We start from the raw sequence: 17,618 nt of genomic DNA, 5'->3' as shown, positions 1-17,618 counted from the left end.
ACAATCTGTTAAATTAAGTTTTCTTCAGGGAAGAGTTTTGCTTCAACATTAGAAAGTCCACTCCAGATGTGAGGTGGGTATATTACTATTAAAGTTATTTTTAGAAAGTGTAATTATGCTATCCAATATTTACTTTAAAATATTACCAGAATGAAAAACCTGACCAAAAATCATCAGTAATGATGCATGTATGAGCATTTGGAATCACTGTTTGTTTAGTTTTAGGCTAAACAACTCATGAGAAATGAATTAATTTGGAAGAGATGTTTTAAGTAAAGCTCCAGTCAGTTCACAAGACCCAACCCTGATCTTTTCAGATTAGGGTTGAAACTTCCACTCAGTTATTAGGATAAGACCAGTTTGTCCAATTTTAACCTCAGGATGGAAAATAGCTAGTACACACACTTTTCCCAGATTTGAGTAGTAGACTCATACTTTGCCTTTAACAATTTGTGAATTGCCTCAAATAGAGATTCAAATATTTCCTAAACACAAGGAAATACTGCAGATAGAGGTAATAAGAGTGACACTTCTGCTTTCAGATAGGCTTGGTGTAGTTCTATTTATAGTGAAGTTATCAACCCTCCCTGTATTACAAAGCCTTTTGTAGGGAAGGAACTCCTCCTCCCAGGAGGAGAGACGTTTAGGAGAAACCACCTAATTTTGTAGACTTTTAATGTTCAAAACTAGTGAAGATGATGAGGCATGGAGCATAAGAGACCACCTTTTATCTCTGAAAAAGCTGCAGTTGCAATGCCCCCTCTCATATAGGGATTGCCCTCACAATGTTCACTATGCTACCTTTTTGTAGCTGGAGCCTAAATCAGTGAGTTCCTGCCTTGGGCACCTGTCACAAGGAGGCACCACCCCACTTTGCACAGGCTACCTAGAAGTTTGGCCGACCTCACACAGAGATCATCCAGGAACAAATCAGTACCTATATCAGAGGTGCATTCAATCCCCTTGATAAGTCTCAGCTGCACTCTAACCTGATACCTCAGCTACCTTGGGACTCCAGCCATGTTGATTCTTTCAAACTGGCTTTCCTCTGGGCCCTATCCACCTTTTTTGTGGGTGAACAGCAGTCCACCAAACCCTGTGGGCCAGAATGTCCAACCATATTATCCTCACACCAGGAAACAAGTCAACCAATAGTCCAATAGGATAGCTTAGTGGTTTGAGCATTGGCCCACTAAACCCAGGTTTGTGAGTTCAATCCTTGAGGGGGCCATTTAGGGATCTGGGGCAAAAATTGGGGATTGGCCCTGCTTTGAGCAGGGGGTTGGACTAGATCTCCTGAGGTCCCTTCCAACCCTGATATTCTATGTTTCTATGAATAACCCACTTAGCCTCCCAGATCAGTTGGAGCCCATGGCACATTCCCAGGTCATCCTAGGTGGATAACAAGGAGCACCAGGCTATTCAAGAGAGCTATGGGCTGGTCCCACTGCATGCCTATCTGCTGTGCCAAAACACAACTCCATCCAGCCCAAGACCCAGCTGCAAGTCCCTTGCTGAATTACATGGTTTCTTGTAAACCCAGTGCACAATGCTGTGCCCCCAAATCCATATCCCCAGCAGTAGGCATCCCCAGATACATTCTGTATGATAGACATGGGGAAGGAAGCAGACACTGAAAGCCTGTGGTGATTATGGCCCATCAACTGCATCGGCTTCCCCTCAGGCAACCGCACAAAGAACTTGGAGCCTAAATCATCTGTGCCCTATAGCCTGGACCTCTGATGCACCCAGGTCCAACTGGGTAGCTGCTGTTGAGGCCCCTGTATGGAAGAAGTGGGAGCCATAATCTCCCAGTGGCAAGCTTAAGAATGACAGCACCTTCCTACACACTCCCACAAACTGGAATTTGAGCAGGGGACCCTCACCAGATGGCCATTGAGCCACATATGCCTTCAATGCCCATATAGGCCACAGGTCACCCTCACCAACCCCAATTTGATCAGTTTGTGATCTGTGCACCTTGAGCTGTACAAAGTCACCTCTCCACTGCATGTCCTGTAGTTTGAGAGCCTGCCCCAAAGAGTCTTTGGCACAAGAGAAATAACTTACTGACCGAGAAGGCCCTGAAGAAAGCCAACAGAAAGGTTGCTTTAAACAGTACAGCCTCACCCCCCTAAATAGCAAACCCAAGGAAGAAACTGAATTGCCTAAGGATCTACAAGGTCACTGGCTTCCTGACATTGCTGTGCATCCCTGCTGCCTGGGTTCAGCTCTCCTACATCCTGTGACTTATGAATCCCCAGATGGGGGTCCGGATGATCTGCAGTGAGACCACCACAGATAACCAGTTACCTAAAGCAAGACCATGAACGACCCAATTTGGGGATTCTGGTATAGGCAAGTCCCTAGCAGACCTTCAGCCCTCACCCAAAAAAAAAAAAATTAAAAAAATAAATCCACACATATCAAATGCCATTTTGTAAGCTAAAAAGGTGCATGTGTACCATGCTCCCTTGGCTGTGGATACAGTTTCTAGCAACCAAGATTCCACAGAGCTGCCCACCTCTGTTCTGGCACTTCCTTGGCTTCTAGTGCTAGTGCTCTGAATCTGCTGCCTGCAACTGAGAGAGCATTAGCTATACTGCTGTTAAGCTCAGGCACATGCTTGGCAGTGAAATGAATATTGCCTACAGATTTCTGTTTGGTTGTGTTAATTGTTAAACATCTCTAGATAAAAAACGTGTTTTGAGAACCTTAGTCACATAAAGGATTCCATGCAGACTGAGTCACTCCTTCTCCTCCCTGTGAAGGGCTACTGCGCTCCAAGAGAAGGGAAATGGTCTTTTCCATAGGGCTGTGGGTGAGACAACAAAATATGTCCTGCCCTTAAGTGCATTCCAGTTCCTGTCAGGCAAGACAGAGGAGACAGACAAGCCTCTCTGTTCAGAGCACAATCCACACATTTCAAAAACATGGACCATTTGAGGCAAGTAGGACTCCATCCCAAAGATGACTCTGCTCATCTCAGAACCTGATCTGCACTCCCTTTGCCACCTGAGGCCACACAAGGAGAGATATAGACGAAATTCCAGAGCTGAACCATTTCCCCCCCAAGTTTCAGGAAACTGGTAGAGAGAGTGTTCAGTTCATCCAGCAACTGATTGGTGTACCCACACGGTAGCCAGTTTGTGGGTTCATGAAACACCCAGCTGACTGGAAGAATTCTGGCACTGATACTGACTGACATGCTTGAGCAGGACTGCTATGCAAGGACAGAGACAAACACTCAAAGCCATTCAAGCCATAGTTTAATAATCCAGACATTGGCTGGGAATGGGGGTTAAGATCCCACCTACACTAACACCTGGTCTTCTGACCCCAGTTAAAACATGGGCTCAGGGGAGCTGCATTCAGATTCTCCTGTTTAACAGCCCAGACTGCAGCCCTGCAAAGCTGAAGGCTGCACCATCCTTTGGGGACCTGGTTCAGTCTCATGAGCCCTGAGAGACAGAGGTACATCAGGGGCTACCATGTTTGTCCATATCTCCAATATGGCAGAGATTCTAGCATAGAGATGGCTTCTAACTCAAGAAGAGTCACTTTAGCTTTATAAGCAAGGAATATCACTGCTGAAAGATTACACCAGACAAAATAAGCTAACAATCATATCAGTTCTCTACAGCCTTTCATACAAGTGCCTTCCCTTAGTCCATACCACTGTCTGCTCAATGTATGGTTATCACAGGCACCTTCCATTAGAGGACCTATTCATACCCCCATTGTCTTGGCTTCCCTTGGGAAAGGCAGGGCTCAGGAAGGTGTGGGAGTAGTCATTTGCCTTCCAACTGCAGAGGATTGTCCTCCCTAAGCTTGTATTTTACATTAGAATTTAAAAGACTGCATTATCATGGACAAAGTTTCTAGAGCCCAGGATGGAGTGGTGGTGAGGCACCTTTTATAACTTCTATTCTGTAAATGTTGTAGGGACAGCGGGGTTTATGGGCACTGACAGTGAAGTTCACCAGAACTCAGTGGAAAATTCTAACACAGTATGCTTAGAAGTGGAAATTTCTCATTGTTGGGGTAGGACAGATGATACAGTCTCTGCAGTCAACATTAAGGAAGTTTGTCTTAAGTGTGCAAACCCCTAACTGAAATGCTTTAACCCACTAAACTGCTGTAGAAAAAGACCTTAAGTCTGGAAAAGGACACTCCTCAATAGGTGTCTGATTAGATCAGTCTTGTTGACCGCATCTCACAGGAACAAAGTCACCAGTAGCAACACCAGATATACAGTCTATTGCTAGTGACTGAGTTTCCCTTTCTGCTTCCAAAAATGCCAGTTTCTATGTTGTGCATAGCTTTAGGCTGCAAGCATGACTAGTCCACAGGAGATTAGGGAGAGACAAGCATAAAGGAATGCTCAAATAGAATGGGTCTCTGCACCAGGAACAAGAACCAAGCCAGGAAGCATCAGACCTAGTCCCAGATCAGAGCCATCAACCCAGCCACCACACTACCCATCTGAATTAGATGGGCCCCAGGTAAGAACCAACTAGATTAGCAAAGCAAGGCACAGTTACCAGGTAAACTCCACCTCATGTGTGGGTGGGGGGCAGAGGGGCCTCATTCAAGTGACAAAAGGCAGCAAGCAGCTCTTCATAGGCATATCCCACAGCCAGAGGCAGCCAGGATTCCTCACTAGGATTCTGCCCAGGCTATGGGGCTCAGCCCTGGCCCCTTTCCTCCCTATGAATTCTTAACTCCCACTGCCCTAGCACCTTGAGCCCTGCAGGGCCCACAGGGGAAGTGAGGCAGCCCTTATGTTGGCCCAGCACCTGGCCCATGAGCAGCGCCACATGGGGCACCATGAAAGTGAATCGCTCTGAAGTAAAGCCATCTGGGCATGGTCTCACCACCTTGCACAGCTGCTGGCCCACCTGCAGCAGCAGCATGAGGCAAAGCCTAAGGAAGCTGCCCTGCTCTGGCCCTATCCAGGTGGGCAAAGGAGTGAGATTGGGTTAACTACTGGAAACCAGGAAGTAACTCTAACCATATGGCTGTTATGGCTCCAAATCATGTGTCAAATCCTACAAGACCTCAAGCCTACCCCAAATGTCCTGTGAGATTTCCAGTCTTTACAGGACCCAGTTTGTCTTGTCCTTTCTGCCTTCTCCCATTGCAGGGGGCAGCAACACATACCCCTTGTGAGACTCAGGGTCCTCTTCAGGTTGGAGAGTTACACTCAAGCTACTTAATTGTTCGGAACGTTTTTTCATGCCTCCCTGTTAGAGAGTATTTCTTTTATAATCATCCAGCACCGTGAGTGATTTCTCTGCTATCAGATTTCATAGGCTCTCAGATTTTTGTCTATGGAAGCCACTCTTCTCTGTGGTTAACTACCCCAACTAAAAGACTTCTGATAACATTTTAATTGTACCCAAAGTGTCTTCTTCCATGACAGCTGTAAAGGAAAGCTGTTATAAATAGCTTCCTAAGCCCATCCTAGAGAGTACCAGCATTATTTTATCATTGAAACCTATGCTCAAAATAAAATGGGTCCCTTCTACTTATTTTGATGCTGTACTCCCTCAGATCTAGGCCATTATATGACACATGGCTGTGGGATAAACTCAGTTTCCCATATATCAAGAGCTTCATAAGCAAATACAAACCTATGGAGCAGGTATTACAGACACTTGTTGGGTCTATTTCACATTGCCAGCACTAGTATCTGCATTACATTTACAACTGAAGTCCAACCTTCAAGTTATTCCATCTGCAATTAACCAGATTCAGTTAGATTGTTATGATAGAACATATTCATGTTTATATGTGATAGGATAAAGAACTGCACGAGGCAGTGCTCAGCTATTGTAGGTTGATGAGGGATATGTTACAATAATGATCAGCATCTGGAGAACCCATGCTGTTGAGAAAATGCAGTTATGTCCCTTAACCTCCCCCCAGAGACTCTTGAAACAGATACGAAGCAAATGAGAATGTTTTGAGACCCATCTGATAGCTTCTAGCACAGAAAGCTGCAGGAAAGAGGCTGATAAATAGCACACTATACTAAATACTATTCTTAGTACAGCTGGGCTGACTGATTACAGTACCTATAGATCAGGGGTGGGCAAACTACGGCCCATGGGCTGGGTCCAGCCCCTCGGGGCTTTGGATCCGGCCCGCGGGACTGCCACCGCCTTGGGCTCTATGCCACTCTGGGAAGTGGCCACACCATGTCCCTGCAGCCCCTGGGGATGCAGGGGGCGGGGGGGAAGAAGAGAGCTCCGCATGCTGCTCTTGCCTGTGGGTACCTCCCCCAAACCTCCCATGGGCTGCAGTATCCCATTCCTGGGGAATGGGAGCTTTTTTTTTGGTGGAGGGGGCAGGGGGAGGTACCCACAGGCAAAGGAAACATGTGGAGCTCTCTGCGCCCCCACCCCCAGGGACATGGTGCCAGCCGCTTCCCAGAGCGGTGCAGGGGTGGGGCCGGGGCCGGAGCCGGGGCAGACAGGGAACCTGCTCTGGCACTGGTGCGTGCCGCTGCCACCCTGGAGCCGCTCTAAGTAAGCGGTGCCAGGCCGGAGCCTGAACCCCTCCTGCACCCTGCCCCACAACTCCCTGCCCTAAGCCCCCTGCCGCACCCCTCCTGCACCTCAACTCCCCATCCTGAGCCCCCTGCTGCACCCCACACCCCTCCTATACCTTAACCCCCTTCCCTGAGCCCCCTCATACACCTTGCACCTTCCTCTGCCCCAACCCCTTGCCCTGAGCCCCTTCCTGCACACTGCACCCCTTCCCACACCCCACACTCCACCCCCTGCCCTGGCCCTGTAAGCAATTTCCCAACCCAGATGTGGCCCTCGGGCCAAAAAGCTTGCCCACCCCTGCTATAGATGGTGCAGACAAGTTTGTCTGATGCACCAGCAGTTCCAAAACTCAACCTCTTGATTTCTCATGTTATTTTTCAACTTTAACTACGTTAGCAGTTCCAAATAAAATTCTGTTGTTCACTGTACTTATGTGTAGGTTTTCTAAGCACAGAGCTCCAGTTGGTCTTTTTATCCAGACATCAGGATGCCTAGAATTTCCCAAAGAGGGTTGTATTTTGTGGTTTACAACAACCATTCATGTGATTTCACAGGATCTAAGAACTCAGGCTATGTCTACACGACCACTTATGTCAGTATAAGTTTTGTCTCTCAGGAGTACGACTATGCCACCCCCGAGTGATATAAATGACACCAACCTAAGTGCTGGAGAGCTTTTCCCACTGACATAGCTACCGCCACTCATTGGCAGGGAGGATTAATTAAGTTGATGGGAGAGGTCACTCCGATCGGCTTTGAATGGCTACACTAGAGAGCTTACAGCACTGCTGTAAGCTCTCTAGTATAGCCAGAGCCTCAGACTTCCTTTTTTTGGCAGTTTGGGGTACAGGTCATGAGTACGGAATAAAACTCCACCAGAAGCACCAGCAGAAAGCTTAGTTTTGCAAGATTTCCACTCCAACAGCTTTGGAAATTCATCTCAACTTTATATCAAAGCAGAATAGGAATTTGGACTCCTTTATTCTACTTAGTTCTGCCTCACCATGTACCTTTACAAGTCAGCCTACCTACCTAACATTTAAGTCAGGGGTCTCAAACACGCGGCCGGCCCGTGGAGTTATTTCCTGCAGCCCACCATAGGTGCCAACTCCACTGGCAGCCAAGCTCCCCTCCTCCCCCCCCCCACAGTGGGTCGCATCCCCGCTCCTCCGCCTACCTCCCAGCGCTTCCCGTCTCCAAACAGCAGTTTGGTGGCACTTAGGACTTTCCAGGAGAGAGTGGGAATGTGGCGTGCTCAGGGGAGGAGGCAGAGAAGAGGTGGGGTCTCATGGAAGAGGTGGAGTGGGGAGGCTTAACCAAAGTAATTCTATAAGTAAATGTGTGTTTTGTCATTTGATAGAAGTGCATTACTGAGTGTTTATATTTCATTAAAACCTCTCTTAGCATTATAGTAGTTTTTTTAAAAAAAGTTAATACATTGACTTTTAATAGCATACTATATTACTCTTCATTTTTTTCCATTTTTGACTATACTTTTGTATAGTTGTATGAAAGGGTTTCAGTGATGCGGTCCCTGGGCCAATGTACTCGTCCTCATGTGGCCCTCGTGGTGATTTGAGTTTGAGATCCCTGATTGATGGCACATAAGTCCACATACTAGTAATCTATGCATTTAGCAGAGAAAAGGCAAGTCTCAAGTCTTGCTATTAGTTTTAAGCCATATTTGGGAAAGATTCCTTTCCAGGCTATTTTACAGGCAATTTTACAAGAGGAGGTTTAATGTGCTCATCCAGACTGGCTATTATGAACCTTGTTTGATCTTTTTGGTCAATTTGAGTGTTACTTTTAGTAGCAGAACTCTACAGATGAAGTGACAGTTCACTACTTAACTACCCTGACTGTTCTCTAATAAGAGACTGTGTCCCACTGAGCATCAAGCAGTTCTTTGATAATACATTGATTTATTTATAAAGTGAAAATGGAGTTATTTGAAAGAAACATATTAGTTGTTTAAAAGGTATCTTAGAAATAGAAAGTTAAACACATTAATTTATTGCTTATTTGCCATTGCATTAACTCATGTTTTGGAGAGTCACTGCTTTCTTTACTCTAAGGTAAGTTACAGCACCTTGGATGCAAGTTCCACTTAGATGCAAAGTTTGGGGAAGTGACCCATCCAAGCTTAGGGTGGCATTTTACTTTGAAGAAGTTGTTTATTCTCAGTTTTCACATTCTTGTTGTCTATATCTTGACAATAAGATGACTTTTTTAAAAAGGGTTTCTAGAGTTACATTTACATTGTACCGTAGTCAGCTTCTTCGCTGCAGCACAACTGTGCTATAGGAACACAGGCCTACACCAAGTCTTAAATTGCACCCTTAGATTCCACACTCTCCTTTGCTCCAGTTGTGATGTATTGGTATTAGTTACACTTAGCTTTTCTTATATGCTCACTAGTATCAATTAATAGTGGTTAAAAAAAATATAATACTTGCCGATTTCAGCTGGATTCCCTTTCTGATCTGACCCATTAAATCATTTGGATGCAAAGTAGTTGGGGTCTTTTCAGTCTTTATTTTATGCAGCTGTTGTCCTCTCAGTCTGAGGGTCTGTTTATGTAGACCCGTTGGTGATGCCCTTTTAGAAGGGGACCAAGGAGATGGCATTGGAGGTGCTGGTGCAATGACAACTGAAGGGACATTCCATGGAGGTAACAGCACTTTTGACGTAGAGGGAGGGGCTAGTAGAATTGCTTTGAGTCCATCATCTGCTCTCAGAATTGGGGAGTTTAGTTCAATACTACGACTGATGGTTGAACTTCGCTCTGAAGATGATGTAGAATGAAGTAGAGGAGGAGAACTGGATCTTGAAGATGTGGCTGTAGAAAAATGAAGTTATACATTAAACCCAAGAGCGTATCGGTCTCAGATTTGATTTCCTACCCAATCAACCTCAGCAACCCTTTGTTAGGCACAGGTTTTCGCTCATCAGAAATCTTAAAGAAGCAGAATTCCGAGGCACTTATCCCATATTATGTTGTACGATACAAGGGGGTAGGGATGAGGCAGTATACAGCCCTAGAGAAAGGGTCAGATATCTAGCTGTTAATACTCTTAATATAGCTAGTGTGCCTACTAAGTGTGCCCAGAGCAAAACCTCAAGATGTGAACACCCCTGTATTTTAGGAAAGCTCAAATCCAATCTTTGAGGCTTGCATTGCCCTTACCCCCTGCACACTATCAATATGCCTCTAAACAGATTCTCTATTAAATATGGAAGGAACCTTCAGTTACATCAGCCTTATCTATGAAGTCATGTTTTACTTGCTTTTGTAACAAGGCAAGCTTGTAGAGTCTACTTCAATCCAGTGTATTACTGTAATGAGGTGAATGCTAAAATACCGGGCAAAGTGGTATCTTACTTAATTTGCACTAATGAATTAGTACCTCTCATCTGGACCTCTTTCCGTACAGCTTCTATTCCTCCTTTCCTCTCAATTGTTTTAAAGATCTTTTCAGAGGTTCTCTTGTTTTTTAGATGATCCTCTGTTACACCAACCTGAATAGCTACCTTCTTCAGATCTGAATCCAAGATAGTCTACAAGATGATCAGTAAGAGTACAAGATGATCAGTAAGTCAAGTTTAGTTCTCTGCTGTCACATGACTAGCTTATCCCAGATCTTTTCCCACCCATTGACCTTAAACAGTGCAAGACTAATGCATTTGTGTTTCCTTTCCTGAGGTTGCATGGGAAGGAGGATAATGAGAAGATTTCAGCAACACTAATGGAGACAAGCTATCAGTTTCTTTAGATTCCAGAAGATTTCTTAAAATTTAAGCCAATTAAGAAAAAAAGTTGGGGAACTAACCAGTAAAAAAACCTAGCTTTTCGAACAGAGTATTCCCATTAGTCTCCAGATTACACAATGCAATACAAGTTTGTGAAAGCCTTCACTAAATGAAATCTGTTTACATTCCACTATCTTACTTTAAGATGATTAATAAGTGTAGCTCTATGCTGAAGTGACTTCGTGTTTCTTGTTAGCTCCTTGGAGGGAGTTCAACTACTTTATCCTATAAAAAGTTCAAGTGACTATTCAGTCTTGGAGAGACCTTAAATAAAAACCATGAGAAATAAACTTTTTGAAGTGTTATTTATTAGATCTACTGTTTCCTCTACTCTTAGGATATGTTGCTAAGAAGAGTCTTAAGTTTAAAGCTCTTATCTACCCAATTTTAAGTGGATTGGCTTTCTTTAACAATATACCCTCATTATTCCATTTTGGCCACTCTTCAGCAAGACAGAAGAGGCCTTTCCTTTTCATTTTCCCCCACGCCTTTCCTTACAGGTGTTGAAGAAAGTTTCATACAAGTTTTAACTCAAGGAATGCCAAGTTGTAATCCAGTGCAATTTTTAGCTCATGATCACAATATTGAACAGAAGTTAGAGATTCTAAAATTGTTCCACACAAGCAGAAGCATTATCAGTTTAGTTTGATAGTTGTATTGGTAAATACTTACAGTAAATCCAGTTAGTGGATTCCATCCCACATGGCCCAAGTGCCTAGGGAGAAAATATTTGTTCATTTGAACACCACACACTGCAGACATAGGATTCAGGATTAGTAACAGTTGTAAGTAAATCAATCGAGTCACCACTGTATACCTTATGAGACATATTGAAAATATACTAGAAGTCAGTTTCACTCAAATTCTAGAATGTCAAGGGTAATAGTTGTATATGAAGTGATCATGGAAACTCCACCACATGGCCCATGCATAGAAAATAAGAGCCCTTATCATAGGATTACATATGCGGTCTCAGGAATAACCGAAGCAGCAGTTTAGATTGTGTGTGTGTATATATCCCCATTCTGTCTACTATACTTTTAGTATCAACATTTGTTTCAGAGTCTAGCAAGTCTTTTTTTTTTATTATTAAAGTAAGTGGATTCATTTTAACATTATGGAGGGACTTGCAGAGTAACATTCACAAGTGATGATACATTACAATTGTCCTAGAAAGAGCCACAGAATATTAAGTCCTTCTGTGCTAACTATAGAAGCTGCCACAGCTAACAGTCTCTTTATTAAACTCCTTCCATCTTTACAAGAGAAATCAAGACGAAGATGACTAATCTATGAAAGTGGCAGATTTCTAGTCTCTCCCCCCCCCCCCCCCAAGTCTCTAAACATAGTGTCAGGCAACAAAGAACAATTCAGATGTGTTAGAAGCTTTTGGGTCTCTTTAGTTGCGTCTCTTTATTTGACTAGCTGTAACTAAGAAATGTCCTCTTTAATCATCTGGCCAAGAGAAAACTGACACTACCCACTTTGTTCTCTTTCCTCATGCTTTCCATTGTAGAAGCCTTCTACAGCATGATTCATCCAAAATCCTTGGACAAACAGCCTAGTCCTTCATGTGCCATGGTATTTGCTCATTCTGGTATTCAATACTATGCAAAGCCAGTACTTCCAAACTGTTGCAACTTTAGAGACAGCACATATACCACCAATAATGATTCAAAACAGCCACAGTAACTTCAGCCCTGTTCTCCCTCTCAGACCAAGGTGGGGTTTAACAGCAGTTATCTAGGACCTATGAAATCTAGCTCAAGTAAGTAATTCTCCTTTAGAAGAAACAGATGCTCAGTATCTCCCAAGTCAGTACTGGCCCTATAGGGGTTCTCTTTAGTAAGCCAGGGAAGGACTTAAAGGGCTCAAGAACTCTACAGTAACACAACTGTATCACTTCTTAACTGGTATTTAGGGAATTATCTGACAAATCAGAAGTAAATAGAAACAGACATGTTATTTGCTATCCACCATTTGAAGTAAAGCCAACAAAAGTTTGAGGATGAAAGAAAGACTGATGTATGGCTGTTGAAATTATGGTAATTTATTTTCTACAGGTGGCAAGACAAGCTTGACCAAATTCATATATCCCTGTAACTTTAGCTTCTCCCCTACCTAATACATCTGTAGCTTCAGACATGTACAAGAAGAAAAAAGGTTAACAAGGGTTTAAGCATATTCCCTAAGAGTAAGAGCTTTGTATTATAGGCTACATTTGATCTTCCAGTTAACTGTCCCACTTTGCCTTCTATTGAGAAAATGATATTACTTCAAGTCCGATCAGAACTAATTCTGAGTGAAAATTTTCAAGAGCAACTATAGATTTTGGATGCCCAACCTGATAAGCCATAAAGGGGCCCAATTCTCAGATGGTCCACCTCTTGGAAAATTGTGACCCAGGAGTCCTAAATTCTATTCCCACCTCTGCCACACTCATTGTGTGTCTTTACATCGTGACTCCATGCAGCAATTTGCCATCTGTACAATGTGTACATTATTTACTTAACAGCGCTTTCATAAACACCCATAACAACAGTCTGAGGCACTCTGTAAGGGCCAAGTATTTTACCTGAAAAGCTGTTGTTCACTGTTATGCAGAGATTGCTTGTGTTTCAGTTGATGTAGACATTGGGTGTTAGTAAGTACAATGCCCACTTATATACTGGCAGCCAGCTTAAAGTACCTGAAAATTTGGAAGTCAAGTTCCTAGATCTTCCCTAGGATACAATAAGGCTAGTACTGAGTAAAAAAAAGCAATTTTGGATATTTATTAACAATGCAGAAAACGTTGCAAAACAACTGCTAGACTTGTTAAATAACTTTTTGATGCCTAAACAATTTGCAAGTTAGATACATATTTTTGTCACACTGGATACTACACTGACCAACATAAGCAAACTTAGTATTTCATCTACAAATAAGAGATCTTTCCTCACTTACTTGAAGTTGCTTGGATAACTAATGTCATCTTTATTTATTTTGTTTCTTTTGGGTTTTCCTTTCCATTTAATCCTCTCTTTTGTTGTTTGAGAAACACAAGATGGAGGCGGTGAAATTCCAGGATCAGGAGAAGTTAGACTTGTCTGAGGCACAGGTAATGGTGAAGGCATCTCGAACACAGGCACTGAAACAATGGAAGAAAAGTTAGTGGATGTGTTTGTATAGAATAAGTATTTGCCTCTTGTAATTTCAAGAGGACTTTTTATTAATTTTAAAAATCCCTGCTAAATCTGTTTAAGGAATGATTATATCCGTGACACATTGTGAGCATATTACCCAGTGTAGGCTTACTAATATTAATTAGCAGGTTAAAGACTACCTCCAAGTTTGAAATAACAGGATTATCTGTGTTGAATTTTCAACTTTTCCCTTCTACATACTCCTTGAGGTATAAGTTTGAGAAGTATAATCATTAATACAATTAATTCTCAGTTGCCCAGTTCAAGGCAGGGACACCACCTTCATTTTGATGGTGGCAAAGGTCTCCTTTCAACAGAATTACACAATTTTCAGTATTTGAAAAGTTTAAAAAAACCTCAAGATTAACCAGTTACTAATAATAATAATAATAGCCAACTATATTTTTGATTTATAGTAGTTTACTATACATCTAATAATAGAAGAGAATTCACACATACAAGAAGTCTAGTACTGTTCCCCTCCCTGTTAAAGGTTTTGTTTTTATAGAGCACCTCCCCTTTCTTAACATAAACTCAGTTTAAATACAACACAGTTGTTAGAGACAGCAACTAACTACTCAACAAAAAAAAGACTGCTAGTAGTTCTTAACCATATGTTTCTCTCTACAGCACAAAATAAAGTATTGACTGTAGACTCAGTAATGAATGCTAGTTTCAAAATATATGTTCTCCTTATTATTAATTATCATAGTTAAGAACACAGAATGAGCAATTATGTTTTTTAATTACCCAAAAAAGCAACAGTTCTTAAAAATGCCATGTTCACAAAACCAAATCCACACTAATAGTCTCTAAAACCCTTATTTTCCTTATTATTACTTTTCTATATGACTAACATACTTTATTATCCAATTTTCATTATATAGAAAAATCTAAACAAGATAATCTGTCAATTTCCTGTAATAACCAATTTCTGTCCATTGTTAAGCAATTTTGCAATCACTTACACATGTACTTAACTTTAAGATGTGAAGAGTTCACAGAAGTCAAAGGGATTACTCACATGCTTAAAGTTGAGCATCTGCATAAGTGTTTGCAGGACTGAAGCCGTAGTGTATCCCATACTGGAGTGAAGAATAAAAAACACCTTTGAAATGAGGTTAACTAATATGCGCAGTTGGTGCAAACTACATATGCACAAGTGGTTTCCATTTAGAGAATCAGTAAATTAGTGTGCCAGAAAGTATTAGAACAAAATATTTGTTCTCTGGGACTTACGACATAATAACCAGTATACTCTGACTTTCAATCACACTTTTAGAACCTAATCTAAAAGTACTATAGTATTCTACTGTAAGGGTCTATGCTTAACTTTACGGATATAAATAGGCCTATTGACATGCATAAATATTATAGAGATGTGCTGGATATCACACATATCTCCAAGTATGTAGATGTCAACTAGTGGCAGGTATGGTGAGTATGCCAGGGCTCACCAGATGATATATGGACTGGTTCAGATTGCAAGTAGTGTCTGAAGCTTCATATCAGTTACATATGGATCACATGTTTGCCTTCTTAGCAATTATTGTTATTATTTATTTTACAGAGGGCCATTTCCATGTACCATGGCACATTAGAACAAGAACATTCAAAAACCACCCTGAACAACCCAAACTAAGACACAGTCCTGAAAACTCTTCCAAGAGTAATCCCAATGAAGTCAATGGAAGGACACACACATGCATAAATGTTTGGAAGATCAGGGCCCAAATGTTCAAAAAAGGACACTGATTTTGTGATCCTCAGTTTATGGGTGCCCAACATGAGACAGATTGTGCCTGAGAACCTGTAGCTTCCTTTGACTTCAATATATAAATGTCTAATCACATATACATTTGTATGTGGCTGAGTGGCTGCAGGAAGCATTTACAACAGTTCAGAGATCAAAGTAAAGACAAGATCTAAACTGTGAAAGTACTCAAATAAGTAGTTTAGTAAATAATTAAAACAATAGAGAGAAAAAGATCTCTTTATTTGTATAGGAGGAATACAAAACAAGTAAGTTCCTGATTCTACAAACACTTAAATACAAACACAGGATTAACTTTAAGCATGAGACCAAGTTCTTTGTGCAAATAAATTACAAAAAATCCAGTATCTTTATTTACAACTTCTCATACAAAAAGCCATTGAGTATGATGGATAACATGGTTCTTTTTGTTTTAACCCTTTGTGATGACCCTGTAGCAGAGTGTATATACTCTGTACCTAACAAGGAGAAGAAAAAGTTACAGTGCTTTTCTAGAAAAACCTTTGTTAACACTGCAAAGGGAGTGTGGGAACTGTCAGGCATAGAATGAGAGGCTCACAGCTGGGCCTCATTAGGAAATAAAGCCTTATAAAAGGAAGTGTTTAAGCCCTTTGAATCTTTTGGCTTCAACAAGGTCTTAAGTTCTATTTGCTAAAACTATTGTTATATAGAAAACTTATAACTGATTTTTGTAACAGGTAAGAAACTCTGTATTTGCTCTACATTAATAACTTAATATGTTTGCTTTGTATTCATTTTTCTATATAATCCAGTATAAATTCCTATTTTAAATTTCTCTGTTTTGAGAGGTTTCAGAGTAGCAGCCATGTTATTCTGTATCTGGAAAAGGAGGACTTGTGGCACCTTAGAGACTAACAAATTTATTTGAGCATAAGCTTTTGTGAGCTACAGCTCACTTCATCGAATAAATTTGTTAGTCTCTAAGGTGCCACAAGTCCTCCTTTTCTGTTTTGAGAGAACCTTGAAATTGCCCCTCTCCCACTCCCAATGCCTGCTAAGATTTTTATGAGCCTCAGTATGTCATGGCTGTCCAGGTGTGTATAGAAGATCAAAGGGACTTGTTTCTAACAGTATACAGAAAGATAGGTCTTCAAACAGCACTTTAGCACTACTATGAAATAACAGCATTGTATGTTATGCCTGAGAATCCAAAGGGTATGTTGCAAACTCTACCCTATAAATGATTCTGTTTCAGCGCTGTTGGTTGTGTATAATTTATGAAATGCTATATCTTTTAAAAGTACTTAAAATGTATGCCGTACATAATTTAGACCAGGTGTGGGCAAACTTTTTGGCCCGAGGGCCACATCTGGGTTGGGAAATTACTTGTAGGGCTGGGGCAGGGGGCAGGGTGTGTGTGTGTGGGGGTGCGGTGTGCAGGAAGGGGCTCAGGGCAAGGGGTTGGGGCAAAGGAGGGATGCGGGGTATATGAGGGGGCTCAGGGAAGTGGGTTAGGGTGCAGGATGGGGCTTAGGGCAGGGGGTTGAGGTGCAGGAGGGGTGTGGGATGCAGGAGGGGTGTGGGATGGGGAGTTGGGGTGCAGCGTGGGGCAGGGGGCTAAGGGGGTTGGGGTGCATGGGGGTACGGGGTGCAGCAGGGGGCTCAGGGCAGTGGGTTGGGGGGCAGGAGTGGTGCGAGGTACAGGCAGGGGGTTTAGGGCAGGGAGTTGTGGGCTGGGGTGCAGGAGGGGTTCATGTTCTGGCCCAGCGCCGCTTACCTACAGTAGCTCCAGGGTGACAGCAGCACGCACCGGGGCCAGGGCAAGCTCCCTGCCAGCCCCGGGCCGAGCTGGGAAGCGGCTGGCACCATATTCCTGCGGCCCCTGGGGGTGCGGGCTACAGAGGGCTCCATGTGTTTCCCTTGCTTGTGGGTACCCCCCCCCAAAGCTCCCATTGGCCGCTGTACCCCGTTCCTGGCCAATGGGAGCTTTGGGGGAGATACCCACAAGCAAGAGCAGTGTGTGGCGCTCTCTGCTCCCACACCCCAAGGGGCTACAGGGACATGGTGTGGCTGCTGCGCAGAGCCTGCAGTGGTGGCAATCCCACGGGCCGGATCCAAAGCCCTGAGTGGCCGGATCCAGCCTGCGGGCCGTAGTTTGCCCTCCCCTGATTTAGACTAAGGTATTCTAATGCACTAATCTATCAAGGATCTAGTTGTAATGTAAACAAATGTATGAAGTATGAATATTGCTTCCAAAGACCACATTCTTTATCTTCAGGCTTTAACTGTTTTCTTTAGTGGTAAGTTCTCACTCTGTTTCCTTGATGCTTG

The 17,618-nt window shown here is 42.7% G+C and overlaps 1 protein-coding gene across 1 annotated transcript in view; it reads right to left on the bottom strand.

The window, feature by feature from the left end:
* Positions 1–17,618, bottom strand: part of LOC140914480 (uncharacterized) — a 76,914-nt gene that overhangs the window by 48,322 nt on the left and 10,974 nt on the right. The window contains exons 2-5 of the mRNA XM_073352393.1: positions 13,314–13,497; positions 11,040–11,082; positions 9,965–10,115; positions 9,014–9,396 (exon numbers count right to left, since the gene is read on the bottom strand). Of these exons, the coding sequence (XP_073208494.1) occupies positions 9,014–9,396; positions 9,965–10,115; positions 11,040–11,082; positions 13,314–13,497 (761 nt within the window). The remainder of the gene's footprint in view (positions 1–9,013; positions 9,397–9,964; positions 10,116–11,039; positions 11,083–13,313; positions 13,498–17,618) is intronic.

The sequence above is a fragment of the Lepidochelys kempii genome, chromosome 7 (assembly GCF_965140265.1).
Source record: "Lepidochelys kempii isolate rLepKem1 chromosome 7, rLepKem1.hap2, whole genome shotgun sequence".
Taxonomy (NCBI): domain Eukaryota; kingdom Metazoa; phylum Chordata; order Testudines; family Cheloniidae; genus Lepidochelys; species Lepidochelys kempii.
The sequence above is the reverse complement of the archived record's forward strand: the minus strand, read 5'-3'. Positions and strand labels throughout refer to the sequence as shown.